Source organism: Neopsephotus bourkii, unplaced genomic scaffold (genome assembly GCF_033783945.1).
Source record: "Neopsephotus bourkii isolate Nb327-2 ecotype Australia unplaced genomic scaffold, CSIRO-AGI_Nbou_v1 NB_1760, whole genome shotgun sequence".
Classification (NCBI taxonomy): Eukaryota; Metazoa; Chordata; class Aves; order Psittaciformes; family Psittacidae; genus Neopsephotus; species Neopsephotus bourkii.
In genome coordinates, this window is record NW_026902234.1 from 7,903,429 (window position 1) to 7,924,020 (window position 20,592).

The following is a 20,592-nucleotide window of genomic DNA, read 5'->3' on the forward strand; positions in this document are numbered from 1 at the left end:
TTTTGAGTTAAAAAACTTAAAACATTCTCTATATTTAATTTCAACTTTATAATAGATTACAGGAAGATGCTTATGAAACAAATACAAACATTTGTTTCAGTACATGTCTTTATATGATAGACTTATAAGTATGTAAACAACTATATAATAAAAAGTTTCCAAAGTCTGCCTGTAAGAAATCAGGCAAATTTTACCATAAGCAATAAATCATTCCAAACCTTCAAGACATTTTATATAGCTGCACCAACTGGCAGTAAACATTTGCCAAAAATCTTTGTTACTCATATGTCCCAACATACAGTGAAAAGCATATAAACTTGATGGAATCATCATGTTAGATATAATTTAAGGGAAAATAAGTTCACAACATTTCTGGAATTTAACATGTAAAAAAGTAGGACGTATCTTTCTTGTTTGGTTCTTTGGACACTGCGTGATTAACAAAAAACACTACATTAGCTCACTATTCCTCCAAAAGTGGCATCATCAAAATACACTCCAAATAAATTGCCATTCAGTGTATTCATTTTCCACAGAAGGATAGCATTTTATTTCTCAATGATGTGTCTACATTTTCTTTAGCAAACTTCGCAAGAACATTTGGGGCAAAATCCATTTTCCTTCAAGTAAAAAAAAAGAAAAGCAAACCCAAAACAAACAAGAAACAACCAACAAACCAAAACCCCCTAAAACACAAGTAAATAAAGGCTCTGCATTAACACACTGGTATCAAAAACACACATCCACACCACATTTAAAAATATCCTACATAAAACAATCCTTGTTTGCTTATCAGAGGTGCAATTTCTAAACTTAGAACTGCTTACCAATATTCTCCTTGAGGGACGGGGCAAAGTTATTTGAGACACTTCTCCCTAGAACAATTTATTCCTGAAGCTTGCTGAATTTTAACAAAAAATAGTCTACAAGCAAAGGGCATCAGTCGTCATCATCATTTTCATTAAAATCGTCGTCGTCATCATCGTCATCCCCAACATAAGAAACTGGTGTTTCAACTCTGGAGCCACTGTACTGAGATCCGTTGGAACTTGTAGCCAACATCCCGTCTCCACCATTGGAAAAGTCACTGAAGGAAAAAAAAAACCCAACAACAAAACCAACATAGCCAATTGGTATTACTTAATGATTTTTCCAAGTTTACTGTGCTCTTAATCATGCATCTAGTCTGTTCCTTTAATGAATCTGCCGCTGCTATTTTATAAACTGTATTGAACATGACTAAGTTATTTCTCAAAAGCAGAAACAGTTTAAGTAATTTTGAAGAGGTTCATATCGTGTTTCTTCCTTTAGGTTTAATACAAAGATTAAATCCTTTCACAGGTGCCTTAGAAGTATGCTTTCCAGGTAACTTCTAAAGTACATTTAGTGTTAAAGCTACAGAACCATCTAAGCCCTTTACTATTTTTAAGTAGCACTGGAAACTTGCATCACAAGTGAATCCTATCTTTAAGCACTGATCTTGACTCAAAAGACTTGGAAAATTGGGTATTAATAGCTCCTCCTTAATACTTTGTTATTACATGGCAAAGTGTATCATTGCTACATGTGCTGTATTTTTAACTTGAAATGGTTTTCTTCTCATACTTCCCTAGTTTAAAAAAAGCCCACTGTATAACAACAACAAAAAACTGTACCAAAAACCCACACCCCGCCAATCTCAGAACCACCCAAAAATTCCCCAAAACCAACACTCTCCCCAAGCAAAAAAACCACACAACCCTACTTCTTTGACATCTTGTATTTTTCCCTCTTGTAGACATCTATGTACACTGAAAATTCACCAACACTGAAAATTTATCTCCTGGATCAGCAAGTAGATTTAGAAAGTATCTTACTTGAATGGGATCTTTTTCCACCAAAATACACACAACCATTGTAAATATGGTCTGAAATATCTTGTTCCTAGATGAGTTAACTGTATCCGGAGGTATTTTATTTTAAGAGCCAAAACATTCCTGCCTCCAGTATTACTTGCTATTTTGTCAATCTTTTCTATCAAACGTGGTCACAAATTCTTGACAAAATGTTTTTTTCTAAAATTCACAGAAAAAGTATCTCCAACTTGGAAGACATTCATCGTTTTTAAACTGCTTTCAAGAATATGTTTGCTAGTCATTTTTCAATCCAGCTGATGCACATAATCTATCATGCACAGTGTTGTACAGAGCTAGTTCAACGGTCTGTAACCACACAGAATGAAACTGCCCCAGAAGATCACAAGGAAAACGTATGTCCAGTGAGACACCTTCAAGAGCTTCTGCTGCTCTGCAAATTTACTCAGAAGGAAGATAGTAAGATATCTGTTTGGCTGTGGTCAGGTAACTTATATTCTCCAGAATTATCTGCAGAAGCAACATCAAAAACGACAACAAAAAAAAAAATGCTTGTGTTCCTGTGAACTTGGAAAGTACAAACCCAAAACTGTCTCCCATCTTTTGGATAAACATGGAACTGGATTTCATAACCTGAGCTTCTTAGCAAGACAAAGAAATTGGAATGAAGGCATCGGCAGCAAAATCTTCTTCAGTCTTCTGCAGCCTTTCTTTGACAGTTTTTGGTACCAGAAAAGGTACAGATCTTGTAGTTTCCTACTACCATGAATATTTATACATGTACTATAATTACACATAATTTGTCACTCCTCTTTTCCAGCCTCCTAAGAAACAGAGGTAGAAGGAGTTCTTGTGCTTCTCACCAAGATTATGAACCACAGTCAGCCTCCATTTTTTCTACTGGTCTCTCAGCTAGTAGCAGCCTATTCAAATTTCAAAATCTTAAAAATACATGGGGTCTTTTTCACTAACTCCATGTACGTTAACACAGAAGGAACCTCAGTAAGAATGGGACACTTATTGCGTAAGTTCTGTTTCTCTAAAGATATTTTAGCAATATTCTCACTCAGCTTCAGTTGCCTAGCACAAAACAAGACAAATTCCTCACAATTCTGGACTGCAGGAATGGGCTGCAGCATGAACCATGTTCCTCACCATTGCTAGTCTTGCACATCCCTGAGCTTAACTGTTTTCAAGTTACTTTTTTCTCTGCATTCAAGTAAACCTGTTAGCTACAAAAAGGTGTTTCACTAGAAAAATACTTTCAGAAATGTAACTGTGTTATCCTTTTAAAGTAACCCAGATACTGTATCTTTAGAAAGACCTCCTTCCAACTCTGACAGAAGGCAGATGGGAGAGAAAAACCTGCCAGAAGATTATCTTTAGAGAACAAGTATAAAGCTGTATTGCTTGTCTAAAGAAATCCCATCAATACAGAATTTTTGCCTTTAAACACAAATGGATTAAATGGCCTAAAAATTAGGACTTCCTTGAGAATTTTGATGGTATAGCGATTTCACAAATAATTTACAAGGCAGAGCCTGTCAGTGATCCTAACGTAAAACACTCGTGGAAAGAGGTGAAGTAATCTATAACTTGCTCTCTCCTTTCTAGGCTCACCTAGAATCATGTAGCAGCTCCTTCTGGAAGTTATGCTGACATATATATGAAAGACAGGGAGGCGATTACAGGATTGTAGGAGGGCCAAAATGTGCCTTCTATGATGGAGTAAATGCACCAATGAACAAGGGAATAAGTAATCTACCTGGGCTTCTGGAAGGCCTTTAACAGTCCCTCACAACATTCTCACCTCTCAACTAGAGAAATAAAGAGTTTGACAGATGGACTGTTTGATGGATAAGAAATTGGCATGATAAGAGTTATAGTCAACAGCTCCATGTCCATATAGAAAACAGTAATGAGTGATGTCACTCAGGAGTTCATACCAGCACTAACACTATTTAATATCTTCATTAATGACCAACAGTGGTACTGAGCACACCCCTCAGCAAGTCTCCAGATGACACAAAGCAGAGTGGCGCTGCTGATAAACTTGAGGGAAGAAGGAGTGGGCCTACATGAACCTCATGAAACTCAACACAGCGAAGCACAAGGTCCTACACCTGGGTTAGGATAATCCCCAGTATCAGTACTGACTGGAGGATAAACGGAGTTGAGAGCAGCCCTGTAGAGAAGCACTTGGGAGATACTGGTGGATGAAAAACTAGACATGACCTGCCAACATGCCCCTGCAGCCCAGAAAGCCAACTGCATCCTGGGCTGCACCAAAAGGAGCACAGCCAACCAAGTTCAGGGAGGTGATTCTCCTCCTCTACTCCATTCTCACGAGTACTGCATCCAGCTCTGGGGCCCCCAACACAAGACACATACTGCCTTGGTAGAGCAGGTCTAGAAAAGGGAAATGAAGGTGATCAGAGGGTTGGAACACCTCTCCTATGGAGACAGGCTGAGAGAGCTGGGCTCGTTTAGTCTAGAGAAGAGAAAGCTCCACGAAGACCTTATAGCAGCCTTCCAGTACCTAAAGAGAGCTTATAAGAAACACTGAGAATGATGTTTTACCAGCACATGCAGTTGACAGACAAGGAGAAAGAGTTTCAAACAGACAGAGGGTATATTCGGTTGGATATATTAAAGAAAAAACATGATATTAAACTCATTTTACAACTTAGCAGAACTTGCTTATAAACAAGGACAACTTGTTGATAAGTGCAACACAAAGAATCTATCCAGTAGTGACTACCTAAGGAAAAGTCTTACATAGCAAGAGAAAAATAATATTTAAGTTCAGAAATTACATACATCCACAAAAAGCTAAACTCAAGTTGCAGTTTATCACTCTACCAATTTCTGAAAATGTTTAAAACCTAAAACCCTTTTTTAAAGTTAGACACTAATGATCAGTGGAGAACCTTGCCCAGTTTGTATCTTTAGGGAAGTATCTATTTTCTTGTCACAAATTCCAAACTAAAAAGAAATAATGCATTCAAGATTAACACCAGCCTACTCAATTTCTCTTCCACTATACAGGAAAAGGTTTCTTTAATGACACTAGTAAGAACTACTACTACTCAAGTAAAAGTGATGCCTGAGAAAAACTTAAACACATACCAATACCACATTTAATTAAAACAAAACTTTTTTCATCAAATATTTAACCCCTACTTAAGTTTATCTGTTGATCGCAGATTTTAAAAACTGATAATTTCATCCCACCTGGCTGAAAATCTTGTGCCATTTGATGCAGAACCTGATGAAGATGTGACATATACACTGCTGATTGATCCCTGAGCCATTTCTGCAAAACAAACAATATATATTTCAAGAATACTTCAAAACACTCGGTATTTCAGATAAATGCTTAATCCTTTTAAAGTCCAGAAAGGAGACTTGCAACCAAACCAACAGAACATACTGATGTACTATATCCAAAATAGCATAACTAAAAGACAAGGAGCTAGTGCAACAGCAAAAATGTCGAAGTACATAAAAAAAAACCCCAACATTAATTTTGAAGTGAGCAAGTCAGAAGCCACCAGTATTGCTTATATAATGAAAACAATAAAGTAATATAAAATGAAGCCATGACCATGTTCACACTTACTACCCCTTGCCTCTGCAGGTGTATCAACTCTAAATGTTCTCTTAAATGAACTGCACAATGCAAAGATCTACTTGTGTGGTATAATGCAAAACATGGTTCTGTGAAAAGCAACAGCCCATTCTCTAAGAATCTCCGTTATTTGTTCCCTAAGGTATACTAAAAAGTGTATTTATTTGAGAATTTGTTAGAAAACTTTAAAACAAACCAGTGGAACTTAAATTAACTGATCTCAGATATTTTCACATTGCTTTTTGAGTCTCATATTAACAAAACAACTCTTCTTGGAGTAACTGACCTGTCACATATGGTTCCAGAGCTTTAGGAACCAAACTCCTCGCAATTTTTAGGTCCTCTGCTGAACAGCTTCCAGATTCTAGCCCACAAGCCATTCCCATTCGTTTTAGTACTTCTATATCATCATGAATTTCAAAAGTATTGTCAAAATTAAATAGATACTCAAATCTGGAGAGAAAAAAATATCTCTATTAACTTCAATGACTTTAAGTAACTTTCTAGGTTCAGGAATTGCAGCATTTCAAAAGCTCAACACACAGTGTTAGTGGTACATCACATTAAGCAATCAAATTTTTCAAGATACATATACATTTGGTAGCAAGCAACTAAAACCATCATTATATACACTATATAAGTCTTTAACAGGCTTAAGAGTTTTACATTAAACATTTTGCATGCCTGATATTTTTTTCTTTATAGAGTAGGAAGGGAAATGGGAGTTGGGTGTTTTTTTCCTCTTTTTATGGTTTTCTAGTAAGCTAATAGCGCAAGAATACACTGCTACATTCAGATTTTATTTAGCAAATGAAAGAGCTAGCTTTCTGAACCAAAAGTAGAGGACAGCAGTTCTGAAAACAAAATCCATTTTCAATTCTGCAAGTTGCATTTCCCCGTGTTGAAGTCAGAGAAAAACACTCCTTGGTGTATGTATGATATAAAACTTTAGCACTGCTGCCTTGTTTTGCTTAACATCTATCCATAGTATGTCTTAAAAAAAAATATTAAATATGAAGACAGGTTGAGAAAGTTGGGGCTGTTCAAGCTGGAGAAGAGAAGGCTGCATGAAGACCTCATAGCAGCCTTCCAGTATCTGAAGGGGGCCTACAAGGATGCCATAGAGGGACTTTTCATCAGGGACTGTAGCAATAGGACAAGGGGTAATGGGTTCAAACTTAAACAAGGGAAGTTCAGGGTGCATATAAGGAAAAAGTTCTTTACTGTGAGGGTGGTGAGGCACTGGAATGGGTTGCCCAGGGAAGCTGTGAATGCTCCATCCCTGGCGGTGCTCAAGGCCAGGTTGTACAGAACCATGGGCAACATGGTCTAGAGTGAGGCTTCCTGGCCCATGACAGGGGGGTTGAAACTAGATGATCTTAAGGTCCTTTCCAACCCTAACTATTCTATGATTCTATTAATGCAATTATTCTATTTATTAAAATCTTTATAAAACTGCCTGAAATTGCATGTTCTGAATCCAGAAAAGGCACAAGTAAATTTATTTGTATTTCATCTTTAGCAAATCTAGAATGCGTTAGCATGGACATAAAACTCGTAATACCAAAAGCCTGAGAGAAAACTTTGTTAACTCACTTGTCATTTGAAATACTGCAGTCAATCACTGTCTTCTTGCTGGTGTTCACAATGATAAATGGCAAATGGATGACAGAGTTGGAAGGTGGTGGTCGATTTGCCTGTTGTTCTGCTTGACGGTTTCGCTGAACAAGGTTCTTGAAGGCAATTTGCTAGAAAAAGCAATAGTGATACAAAAAGTATGAATTAAACTTTTAAGATCCTGTTAACAACAAAATCCTTCAGATAAAGAATACCAGCAAGCTACAAAAAATAGCTGCAGCAAGTAAATGCAGAAAAGGACAGAATGATCATCATATTCCTGCATGTTAAGATGCGGGAAGAGACACGAATGAGAGTACTGAAAAATGTAACACAACAAAATTTCACTGAAAATAAAAATGCATATTTTAATAACTACATCAGGACAGTTTCTTGGACAGATCCTTGACAGAATGAAGAAACAACAGTGACTAGGAGAAAGAATTTTCATATAGCATCCTACTTCGCTGTTCACCATTCCCTGTTAGCTACTGCACTCCACAAGAACAAGTCAAATCATTAATACTGTCTTTTTTCTGAAAGTATACACTAAAAGCCAGTTAACATTTGGAATTTGAATATCTGATGTCAGGTTTCCAAATTACTCAGTTAAGGTTAGTGACTTTACTCTCAGATCTTAATAAAACTGCTTTTCAGAATGGAATATTCATATTTTAAAGACTGGCAGTTTAGGAACTAAAAACTCAAGTTAACCATTGACACTCAAGTATAAATCTTTTATTAAGACACCAAACTAAGAAAAAGTATTTTTCTAGTCATGGAATCAAATTAAATAAACACAAATTAAAAACAAAATCCAAAGTCACCACAGAGGCTGATAAAAGTCAGATAACTGTCGAGGTTGCTGTCCCACAGCTGTCTGTAGTTTCTTTCTGCATACTGTCCTTGAGATTATCATTCCTATCACACACTGTACTAGGGGGAAGGAGCTCAGCAACTGTTTTACAGTGGTGAACCTACTTACACAGCACAAGCAGTCGTGTCCCAGAAAGGTAAGACACAGAGAATTATGAGACACGGCCTCTACAGTCATCTGATTTTACCTATGGACTCTAGCAAAGAAAAACTTTCTAGATACAGGAACTGAACTGGAAAATTCAGACAGCAGAGTATGAATTACAGCTTCTGTCAGCATAAAACCTGTTTGAACATACTTTAAACTGCAACATAATTTATCATAACTCATGGGAAGTTGCTGGCTTCCCAACAGCAATGGGCAACAGCACACTCCCAGCTAAAATAGAGTGCAAGATTAAAACTTCATTTGCTTTATCCTGAAATTCACCTTGTAAAAATTTCCCATCCCTCACTGGGATAAAACACGAATATATATATGTTACCTTGCCCTACAGACAAGAGTACCTTGACTGTACCTGTAGAATGAGTTCTTGTAGCTGAGACTGTTTTTGCTTTATTCTCTCAAGTCTTCTCTGTTTCTCCACCTTAGAACAGAAAAAGGTTTGCTTGGTTTATTGGTTTTACGTAGCACTTTATAACATTTTCTCCCCTTAAAATCATCTCAATACCAGAGAACTGGAGGCAGGGCGTATGATGTCAGCCATTAATGTGCTACAGATAACTTAGAAATCTAACTATCGAGACTCACATCAGTACTACTGTAACAAAGAGCAGAATTGGAACACTGGGGAATAAAGTAAAATATATCTGGAAGAGGGTAAAAACATCTCTGCAAACAGAAGTTATGCCTCAGAAAAATATCCAGATTCAAGGAGGCAAAGAGGCTCTTCATGTAGTCTACTGATACTGGAGAAGATCCATAAAAGATGCCTAAAAGAAATGAGGTTTCTATGGAGCCCAAGGTTAAGTCTTCAAAGCATTAAATACATACTAAGTAATACCATAAAAAGATAGGAGACAAAATGGTAGGAAATAAACTGCTTTCTCAGTGTGGGAAGCTCACCAGCAGATTCCAACTACGACTTCATTTACAGACTGTTACTCAAATTACCGTGGATCAGAATAAGAGAATGAATAGCAACACGACAGCATAGAATCACAGAATAGTTAGGGTTGGACAGGACCTTAAGATCATAAAGTTACAACCCCCCTGCCATGGGCAGGGACACCTCACATTAAAACATCTTACCCAAGTCTCTGTCCAACCTGACCCTGAACACCGCCAGGGATGGAGCATTCACAACTTCCCTGGGCAACCTATTCCAGTGCCTCACCACCCTCTCAGTAAAGAACTTCTTCCTTATATCCAATCTCAACTTCCCCTGTTTAAGTTTGAACCCGTTAGCCCTTGTCCTATCACTACAGTCCCTAACGAAGAGTCCCTCCCCAGCATCCTTGTAGGCCCCCTTCAGATACTGGAAGGCTGCTCTGAGGTCTCCATGCAGCCTTCTCTTCTCCAGGCTGAACAGCCCCAACTTTTTCAGCCTGTCTTCATATGGGAGGTGCTCCAGTCCCCTGATCATCCTCGTGGCCCTCCTCTGGACTTGTTCCAACAGTTCCATGTCCTTTGTATGTTGAGGACACCAGAACTGCACACAACACTCCAGGTGAGGTCTCACGAGAGCAGAGTAGAGGGGCAGGATCACCTCCTTCGACCTGCTGGTCATGCTCCTTTTGATGCAGCCCAGGATACGGTTGGCTTTCTGGGCTGCAAGCACACACTGAAGCCAGCTCATGTTCATTTTCTCATCGACCAACACCCCCAAGTCCTTCTCTGCAGGGCTGCTCTGAATCTCTTCTCTGCCCAACCTGTAGGTGTTCCTGGAATTGCTAGAACCCAGGTGTAGGACCTTGCACTTGCCATGGTTAAACTTCATCAGGTTGGCATCAGCCCACCTCACAAGCGTGTCAAGGTCCCTCTGGATGGCATTCCTTCCCTCCAGCATTATCAACCAAACCACACAGCTTGGTGTCATTGGCAAACTTGCTGAGGGTGCACTCAATCCCACTGTCCGTGTGAGCGATAAAGATGTTGAACAAGACCGGTCCCAGCACAGATCCCTGAGGGACACTACTCGTGTTACTGGTCTCCAGCTGGACATTGAGCCATTGACCACAAGTCTTTGTGTGTGCAGCCATCCAGCCGGTTCTTTAGCCACGGAGTGGTCCACCTATCAAATTGATGTCTCTCCAATTTATAGACAAGGTTGTCATGTGGGACAGTGTTGAACGCTTTGCACAAGTCCAGGTAGATGACATCAACTGCTCTACCCCTTTCCATCAGTTCTGTAGCCCCATCATAGAAGGCCACCAAATTGGTCAGGCAGGATTTCCCCTTAGTGAAGCCATGCTGGCTGCCACCAACCACCTTCTTGTTTTTCATGTGCCTTAGCATGCCTTCCAGGAGAATCTGCTCCAACGTTTTGCCAGGCACAGAGGTGAGACTGACTGGTCTGTAATTCCCCAGGTCATCCATTTTCCCCTTCTTGAAAATGTGGGTTATATTTCCTTTTTTCCAGTCATCGGGAACTTCACCTGACTGCCATGATTTTTAAATATGATGGACAATGGCTTAACAACTTCATTCGCCAGCTCCTTCAGGACCCATGGATAGATTTCATCAGGACCCATGGACTTGTGCACATTCAAGTTCTTAAGATGTTCTTGAACCTGATCCTCTCCTACAGTGGGCCTCAGGTCTTCATTCTCAGTCCCTGCGTCTGCCTTCCAAGGCTTAGGTGGTGTGGTCATTTGCCAGTGAAGACTGAGGCAAAGAAGTCAGTAAGAACCTCAGCCTTCTCCAAATCCATGGTAGCCAGTTCTCCCGATAGCTTCCAGAGGGGGCTCATGTTGTCCCTAGTCTATCTTTTTACTCACAATGTACCTATAGATTCCCTTCCTGTTATCTTTAACATCCCTAGCCAAGTTTAATTCTAACTGGGCCTTAGCTTTCCTAACCTGGTCCCTAGCTTCCCAGACAACATCCCTGTATTCTTCCCAGGCCACCTGTCCTTGCTTCCACCTTTTATAAGCCTCTTTTTTCCCCCTCTAAGTTTCCTCAGCAGCTCCTTATCATCCATGGAGGTCTCCTGGCCCTCCTGCTGCACTTCCCTCTAGTCAGCATGCAATACTCCTGAGCTTGTAAGAGGTGATCCTTGAATATCAACCAAAAGTCTTGGGCCCGCCTACCCTCTTTGTAGGGCTATATCCCATGGAACCTTACTAAGCAGCTTCCTGAAGAGGCCGAAGTCTGCTCTCCTGAAGTCCAGGGCAGTAAGGTTGCTGCACGCTCTTCTCAGTGTCCTAAGCATCTCAAACTCAACCATCTCATGATCACTACCAACCAAGGCTGCCCTGCAGTGTCACATTTCCAACAAGCCCTTCCCTGCCGGCGAGCACAAGGTCAAGCATGGCACCTCTCTTTGTTGGCTCCTCTACTACTTGCAGGAGGAAGTTGTCTTCCACACAACTGAGGAACCTCCTGGATTGGATTGCTGGGCCGTACCATCCCTCCAACAGGTATCAGGATGGCTGAAGTCCCCCATGAGGACAAGGGCCTGCAAGCATGAGGCTGTTCCTATCTGTAAATGATGTCAGCATGTGCTGACAATGCTGGGTCATCTGGCATAGTAAGAGAGCTCATCATAAAGCACTCTTGAAAGTGTCTTGTAGGATTGAGTGATTACATCATTGACATTATTTTTGATAATGTGTATGTGCTAGAAAACATAATCCCATCCATGCATATTTTAGAAATAAACTGACATTCAATAGAGATCTTAAACTACAGCATCTAGAAAAACATTCAGCTCAGTACACCCCGGAAGCCAAAAATTTGAATTACCAGGCCAGGGACTAAGAAGATTCTAATGCAGCTGATACTCAATATATTTCCACAAATGACTCAATAGTAAAAGCAAACCTTGTACAAAGTAAAAACTAAGAAAAATTAATTGAGGGCTGTTATATGTCATAAGTACTTAAGTCCTGCAGCAATAAAGGAACAGCAATGCATATATATGGTGAACCACATGCAAAATCTATCATCACAAATGCATTATTTGTCTGGCCTCTGGAGAAAACAATCTTCGTAACTCTTTAGCACCACTACTGCAGTGTTGGAAATACACACTAATCTTTCAGTTTGATTAACTTGCATTCACTTCACATATACTCTAAAAGCTGTGACAGAGCTGTATTTCTGACATAGAAGAATAAAAAAAACCCAAGAAAACACCATAAACCAACTAAAAACATTAAAACGATCTGGAAGTTTAAATGTGCATTCTGTAAAGACAAATAAGACAGTCAAAAGGGATCATACTATTGTACCTTGTTATTTCAGGAGATAGCAAGAATACTTTCTATTGTATCAGAACAAATTAAGGATGTAAACATTTACTCAGACACAAAGCCACTATGAACTTCCTAATAAATATACCTCTAAATTCTGACATTCCTGAGCCGAGTTAGTAGGTAGACCAATCCATTTGATTTCCTTCTTCTCCTTAGAGATTATGTTCATGGCCATAAGGACATTTAAGGCATCATAGACACGGCGTCTAATATTCTTCTGGTCATAAGCCTGCTATAGACACAGCTCATTAATCAAACATACTTGTGCAAAAATATTTGAAAATAAATACATCACAGTAAATGGGTAAACTTGGGTAATATCTGAACTGTTTAATTTAGTAGTAGGAAAATACAGAAAAGTCTCATAAGGAATTTATCTTCCCCAATTCAGTTCACATGTAACTGACCTCCCATATACTTACTGATTCATTTGGTGAAATGTGATTATCAGTGGTACTGAATTCTGCAACCAACTCGTCTGCCACCTCATTGTATGAGGTAGTTCCTTTTCTTTGTACCTTCTCGCAAACCTTCATAGAGAAATGACGTAAACCCTTGCCATTCTTCTCTCCTTTTTTGTTCCGCTTCCTAAATATATGCATAATACATATTTTAAGATGATTTTAACTTTGGAACACTTAATGTCTCTTCTTCAAACACAGGCACACTGCTGCATAAAACCAAGCTTTCCCTTTTGTTTTGCTTTTACCCCTTCCCAACATTTTTTCCTATAGTTTTCCCCTACAATTTAAAATAATTAACAATTCTACTGTCTTGATGCTGAAACACAGTACAAATTCGTTCTTTTGTCAACTCTGCTAGCTCCAGTAGCAGATAATTTAACAGGGATATCCCTTGAAGAAGTCAACAAAAAAGACCCTTTTAATCTTCCAATCAAGAAAAAGAAGGAGTAGAGGGATAAATGCTGAAATATGAAAGGTGAATTACAGGAAATAACTAATCTAAGTTGACCACAAAAAAAAAAAAAGACTTGATTAAGCATTTTCTGCTTAAGTCTGACACCGACTGAACAGATGAAATCCGATATTGGCTCAACTCACTAAACATTCCATAATTACCAAAATACAGATCTGAAGTTACACAGTATATGAAGTTGCTATGAAAACTTCAGTCACAAAATACAGTAACTATAAAAGTTTTCTGCATATCTTTTAAATAAAAAGTTCCTTGAACATGAGGGGAAGTGTAAGTATCAAATAAAGTTCCTTGTAACTTGAGGAAAAGTGTAAATATCAACAAAATTAGTACCAGCAATGGAACCTCTCTTAATTCTCTGCATCTCCCTTCACTCTACAGTTTGAGAGTAGAAATCTATTTATGTGTAACAAGACACTGATGATGAACTTAGTTCTAAAAATAACCCCTACATTTCACAAGAGAACCTTAAAAACAAGCTTGCATGAGAAAAGACACCAGAAGAATGCATTAATTTTATCTAATACTTTTTCCTCAATAAGGACTACATTCTTATTTCACATGATACTTCATGATACACTTGTTCAATCCGAAAGGCGCTATTTTTAAATAAACCAGCGAAACAGCAATGTCAAATTAAAAGCTTAATCAAGTCAGATGAACTCGTGTTCTTTTAGGAGCAAAATCCTCTAAATGCAAGTAATATGAGAATATCAGTGTTTACATAAAATATTCTCGTTCCTTTTGTGACAAATGAGGGAGTATTCATTCTTGTGCAACTATTCCTCACTTAATACAATACACTTAATGTTGAAGTGCTCTGGATGGAAAGGTGAACACACCATGTCTCTCACACTGCTAGCCTGACAAATACATACACTGCCACAGTTAACCTTTAGAACAAAAGTTCCAAATAATGTATTAATCCTTTGTAACTTTCATTTTGCTCACCCAGCAGACCACGGTGAAGAATCGCCAGTCTGGTTCTGTGATACAAAATGTGTGTTAGGCGTATGTGGACTTCCTACCAGGATAGTATTTGGTGCTGAAGGTCTCTGAGGTGTACCAATAACCTACAGTAAAGATAAAATAATTTGGAAAATTATCAGAAGTATTCCAAGATATTCATATGCTGCATGATTCAAATGATGCATGATGCAAACACTACTATTCTTCTGCCTACTTCTACTGGATGCATCGATTTTATACACATTAGTACAAAACCCTTCAGACTACAGATTATACAGTTAGTGCACTCCCTACATAGTGAGGATTTATGTATTATCCTTACATGATTTTTCATGCTTCCTGGATTTCTTAACATTATTCAACACTAACTTTGAAAAGATCAACACACACAAGTCCTCACCGCCAACAGAAAAAGGGATAAAGGTAGGGGGAGAAACCCCAAATCCTACCAGACTATATATAAGAAGTTGCAGTAAATACAGGAAGTAGGAGCTGAAAATCAGTAAAAGCAGAAAGCAAATACAGAGATGCTGCCAGGAAGGTCAATTTCTGCAGTCAAGTCTCTATCACTACAGAGTCAGAACCAAAATGTTACAAGGTGAGGAAGAATAAGGGCCAACTTTCTCTATCACTGCAGTGAATGACATCCATTTGGGCAGAATAATTCCATCCTGAACATGTTATGAGAACACACTCAGCTGATCACAGTCTTAGTCCTGAAGATGTGCTATTCTGATCACAAATTAATACATACAATCGCACATGAAGCCATGTTCTCCTTAACTGAAAATCGCTAAAGCAGAACTTCCACATGATGTTTTCTATCTCCAAAATGTTATAAATGTAACACTCTAGAAAATATATTTTTAGGAAAACAAAATGATACTGTACAGATTTCTATTCTGTAGAAAGATATGACAACTTTTGAGGGGTACGTTTGCCTCCCAGTGGAAACAGTATGTTGCATCCCTGGCATATGAAACAAACATCAAATGAACCTACACCCACAAGCTTGCTAAGCTCTGCAGCCACATTCTGCCTCACCAACAAAAATTTCTTTCTCAGGCTACCTTCAGTACCTTAGCCTCCAAGAGTAAAATACAAAACCTGAAGAAAACAAAATGAAACATTTTATGCATTAAAGTTAAAATAAACCGAATTTGAATAATGTTTAAATACAGAATGCGAAAAGCAGTCTAGTGACTATTAAATGCGTCAGATTTCAGCTGCCTGTGATTTTTCCCATACTACTGTTTCTTTATGTAATGCCACCTGAGTAGTTAGCATACAAGTTCATTACACCTTCTTCTGACAGCTGGAAAATCGCAAGTCCTCCTCCTCTTTCCTGTAGCTTTCTTCCATACTTAAATAGTTTCTAATTCTTATGGAAAGTCATCTAATCTCCTCTACTACTTTTCATAACTGAAACTTCTGATTGTGGGAAACAGAATGAGGGTGTGGGAAGCCAAACAGGCACAGGAGACACGTGAACCAGCTCACTTTCTCCCCTTGAAAAAATACCGCCAGTTCTACTGCTGACTGGTCTGGTTCACCACATCTCAAAAGACTGTGAAAACCACTCGTGTGCTACTCCAGTAACAGACAATACAGAGAATAGAGGAAAGCTGTTAGCCAGTTTTTATTTCCTAGAATGTAGTTACAGAGGACTAGAAGATATGATTAACATCTTGCAGGAGCAAAAATCAGAGGATCTCATTCTATTCCCTAGTTTCCTAATTCCACAAGCAGCTTCATCATCACTTTGGTGCCATATCTAGAATTCGTACAACTGCAGTAACATGAAAACCAGGGGAAAGAAGAAAATAAACCATTTGGTAACAGCAAACCCTGTGCATGTACCACACTCTATAGTGTCTTGAAGTGTTCCAGAATAGGGTGTACACTTGTGCCCAGCAGAGGCTCCCTCTGTGCCATTATGGCCTATGATATCTAGTTAAAATATTATTTTGCTACTGCTGGTTACTGATTTTAAATTACAAGAATGCCTACCTACTCTGAATGTCCTCATTTGGAAATTTACTGATAACAAATGTACAACTGAAAGAACAATTTCATTCAGTTAAAACTCATTTAGCAACACTTCCTAGTGGCTGCTGGCAAGTAGTTTATTCACCACCACTGCTGGAAATACAGCACAGTGAATCATTTTCACTACATCTGTACAGCTGAAGAGGTAGAGTTTATAGATTCATGCAGACTCAATTATAGAACACTCCTTAAAGCTTAGAGCTGGGAAAGGCAGATGGGAAACTGCTTTCCTACCAAGAAGGACCCCCAACATAAGAAATTCCATTTCAGATGTTTACATGTTACAGTTGCCTTCCAGAAGATGAACTGAGATCAACTCTTTTCATATCACTGAATTTTCATCACTATAATTTCTCATAATCTTTGTATTATTTATTGCTTTACTAGTTCTTCAAAACCTCTTAATTTCATGTTCCTTACTCAAAGCTCACATTAAGTATTTAAGCAAAAGGTATCTAAATTATGCACTAAGAAAAGCAGCTCTGTTTTCAATTTCATTCCAACAAAATTCAAGCTCAATAAGCATGTGCTGTTGGACTTCATTTACATTTTCCTATGTCAGATTCCCAAGCAGAGTTTGAGTGAGCCACTGATTTTAAGTGGCAAGACTAGCCAAAGATAAAGTCACCTGAATATTCAGGTATCTGCGTGTTGCTTTGAGAGTCATCTTTGCATTTCTTTATGCAAAAGTACATTTGTTTTAACATAAGTTTACTGAAATCATAAACAAAGCTTAGACTGTCTACTGATGACAAGTGGTACCAGCTACCAACCTACAGATCAGATCTACAGTATGTGTAAGCAATAGTATAAGCAATATGAAAACCCCAGTGTCTCCTTACCACTTGTTGTGCAATGTTGACATTAGACTGTCCGAATGTTTTTGGCAGGAGCTGTTTTCCAAGCGTATTTACTGTAGAAGGATGAACAGCCAATAGAGAAACAACCCCTAAAATACAAGTAGATAGCTTCAGGTCAGCCACATTGTATTATTTTAGTAATTCCAGTTTCATCTATACTACCAATGCATCTTAATAGAAACTAGCTCTAAACTGCATAGAGAGTCAATATAAAAGTTACATTCACACATTTGAACCAAAAGAAGAAATCAAGATTCATAGTATGCTCTCTCAAACTTTTTCCTATGTAACTACAAGTCAGACGGCTAGTAAGAACATGTTTTAAATTCTTGTAACCCAATTTTTCTCTCAAAGCGTAGTAATAGAGGCAATGGGCATCTGACAGCGTAATCATCTCCTCTTCTATCTCTGTTCTTTGTAGCGATTGAAATCTCTTCCCACACCACTTGAAAAACACGCCCAATGTCCCAGGGTAGGACATACCCATCTGAGACATGCTGGGCTCCAAGAAATAAAATCTGGCTAGCACACACCTTTCCAAGAGGGTGTTCCCAACTTTCCCCTTAGTATCCCCTCCAAGCTGAAGGAGGAAATTACAGAACAAAAGTCTTCAAGCAAAATACATACAACACAGTAGACTAACCCTGCAGGGAAAGCTGCTCTCTCTCTGTTCATAAGCTACCCACAGTGAGCATCAATAGGTAAGCCATGTAAACCAAAAATTCAGCTACTAAATACCAACCCAGGTATCCAGCAATTTGATGCTCCAAGCCAGTTTAAAAACAGAACAAAGAAAAGAAGCAACAAAGACTGACTGCAGAAAAAGAATAATGGAACAAACAAGTCTTAAAATACTGGAGACATCTGTCATGCAGTTGTCAAGGGCAGACATCAGCCCTTTTAAAGATCAGTTTTAAAGGGGCCAACGACGCCAGAAGGGCTTGGCACAACTCCCATTCTGCTTCCTTTCCATGTTATACAATACAGAAGCAATAAGCAAACATTTTTACAATTTCATCAGGAGGGGCCCTAATGAGTCCTTCATGCCTACCATCCCCTCTTACGCATTCAGGTAGTCCACAGAGAATTGAGACAACTCCAATCTTGTTTAAGCCTTCACTTTCCAAAAGGCTTGTACTTCTTAGCTGCTATTACTACACCACATCAAACCAATAGCTTCACACAAGAACCTATTTTCAGTCTCCCCAAAACCTGCATGCAGCAGCCTATGTTCTTACATTACTAAACAACTTTCCAGTGTTCTTTCAGAAAGTCAGCAGCTATCTAGTTTGTAATAGATGTCTGTTATTCTCTCCTGTCCCTTCAAGTACACCCACCACTAGCACAGCCTGTTTTCTGTGTGCTCTTCTTCTCTGCAGAACACAGCAAAGCAATATAAACTACACTGGCTATTAATGCTTGTGTATCTTCTCAGCTTCCTGGAGGTCCTGGATGTCTTTTTTTAATGTTCTCTCACTGCTTTAAAAATATCAAAGCAATCTGAAGATTGTATTTCCAGTAAAAAAATCAGAGTTGTAAGTGCTTTCCAGTGTTAAAACACATCATTTATTTGATCACCTCTCCTTACCTCTGATGGTTCATGTTGCCCATACCCTTTCTAGTTCTCCTAGCCTCTGAGATTTATTTTTCCAGATGACAGGGATGGACACATTGTTCATGTTGTTTACAGCAAAAAACTCCATGGCATGTCTTCTATTGTACTGCCTGTTCTATTCCAAACAATTCCCCAAATTCAGTGTGCTTGTTCCCCACCAAACCCTGATACAACATTTGAACAGCACATCCTGCCATGACTTCAAGATCTTCTAGAGTGCTAATACCTCGGCTTGGGACACTTACTGTATCTATAGTTTGGTTTTCACCAATTATTAATCCAGGAGAGTACTGTCCCATTCTGACACCTTAGTTTCTTTAACAGGCTGATTAAGGACCTTGATAGCCAAAGGCTTTTTGATATTTTTAAGAAATCCAAGGACATGGCACTGATAAGATAACCCTTATCCACATGGTTGTTGACTCTTTCAAAGCATGACTTTGAAAAAACATTAACTTCACAACCTCCCTTTTCCTCTAGAAAAGCCCTGTTAATGCCTGCCCATTATCATGTTTGTCCATATGTCTTACTCCTCTGTTATATGCTCAGCCAGTGTGCCTAACTAAAGGTTGACTTGCTCATCTGCAGTTACCTGAGCCCTTCAGAAACTGGTGCATGAAATGTGGCTTTCTATTCTTCTGGTACTAGATGAATTATACATATACTGAGTTAGCAGCATAGAAGTACCATTGCTAGGCCCTTTAGGAACTCAAAAGTAAGACAATTCTCTGGACAAGGTGATTTATAACCATTAACGTCATCGGGTTTTTCCTAAGACAACAACTTCTAGCCACACTTCAGTAGGACAACTTCATACAGAACAGTATTGCTCTGAGACTCCCCACAATCATCTTGACCACCTATTGACACTTCAGATGCACTCAGAGGTTAGATCAGATGGCTTCCAACCTCCTTATTCATTTCATCCTGTGAATACAAACAGCTATGTTGAATCCGCGTGAAGGGAAAAGCACACACTATGCTTCTTCAAACTACATTAACATTCCCGTGGTGCTGTGCCAGAGTTAATCACACACCTGAACCAACCTGGCTCCTTACAGAAACTGTAACGTACGTCTCTCTGTGGCACTTTGTTCTTCTGGTGTCTTTCAGAATAAAGTAACTTCTTATGCTATCATGTTGTTTCTTAAAATCTTCTATGACGTAAAAAAAGACAAATGCAAAAATTTTGCACTTGTGACTCCATGCAACAGCACACATCAGGGTTCAATGTGCAGAAAAGGACTGGGATGTTATTTGTGGGAATCTAATCACTGCCTTCTCTTAGGTGGAGAGTTCTAGAGACTGACAGAGCACACGACAAAGGGAAAAGAGAGAACAGTCACAAGTTGTTGCACAGCGAATTCCAACCAGATATGAGGAAAAAAAGTCACAATGAGAACAGTAAAGCACAGCAACAGGTTGTCTGGGAGGTTGCCCAGAGATACACAGAAAAATTCAACTACTGAAGACTTTGTGCTTATAAACTGGCTCTGTGTGATTGTAAGGTTAGATCAGATGGCTTCAAACCTCCTTATTCATTTCATTCTGTGAATACAAACAGGTATGTTGAATTCGCGTGAAGGGAAAAGCACACACTGTGCTGCTTCAAACTACATTAACATTTCCTGTGGTGCTGTGCCAGAGTTAATCACACATCTGAACCAACCTGGCTCCTTACAGAAACTGTAACGTACGTCTGTCTGCGGCACAAACTGACTGGCAAGGAAAGACAAATGTAACTGGAATAAGAGTAACACAATTCAC

At 38.9% G+C, this 20,592-nt stretch overlaps 1 protein-coding gene across 5 annotated transcripts in view; it reads right to left on the reverse strand.

Annotated features, from left to right (window-relative positions):
• TFDP1 (transcription factor Dp-1) overlaps positions 1-20,592 on the reverse strand; it is a 43,045-nt gene continuing 22,453 nt past the window's right edge. For 4 of the 5 annotated variants that reach the window (XM_061377721.1, XM_061377720.1, XM_061377722.1 and 1 more), the window contains exons 4-12: positions 17,193-17,299; positions 14,284-14,405; positions 12,819-12,984; positions 12,482-12,628; positions 8,496-8,564; positions 7,081-7,232; positions 5,771-5,937; positions 5,088-5,169; positions 1-1,087 (exon numbers count right to left, since the gene is read on the reverse strand). In XM_061377721.1, the coding sequence (XP_061233705.1) occupies positions 940-1,087; positions 5,088-5,169; positions 5,771-5,937; positions 7,081-7,232; positions 8,496-8,564; positions 12,482-12,628; positions 12,819-12,984; positions 14,284-14,405; positions 17,193-17,299 (1,160 nt within the window). In that variant the 3' untranslated portion in view covers positions 1-939. The remainder of the gene's footprint in view (positions 1,088-5,087; positions 5,170-5,770; positions 5,938-7,080; positions 7,233-8,495; positions 8,565-12,481; positions 12,629-12,818; positions 12,985-14,283; positions 14,406-17,192; positions 17,300-20,592) is intronic. The other variant, XM_061377719.1, reaches the window with a different exon arrangement.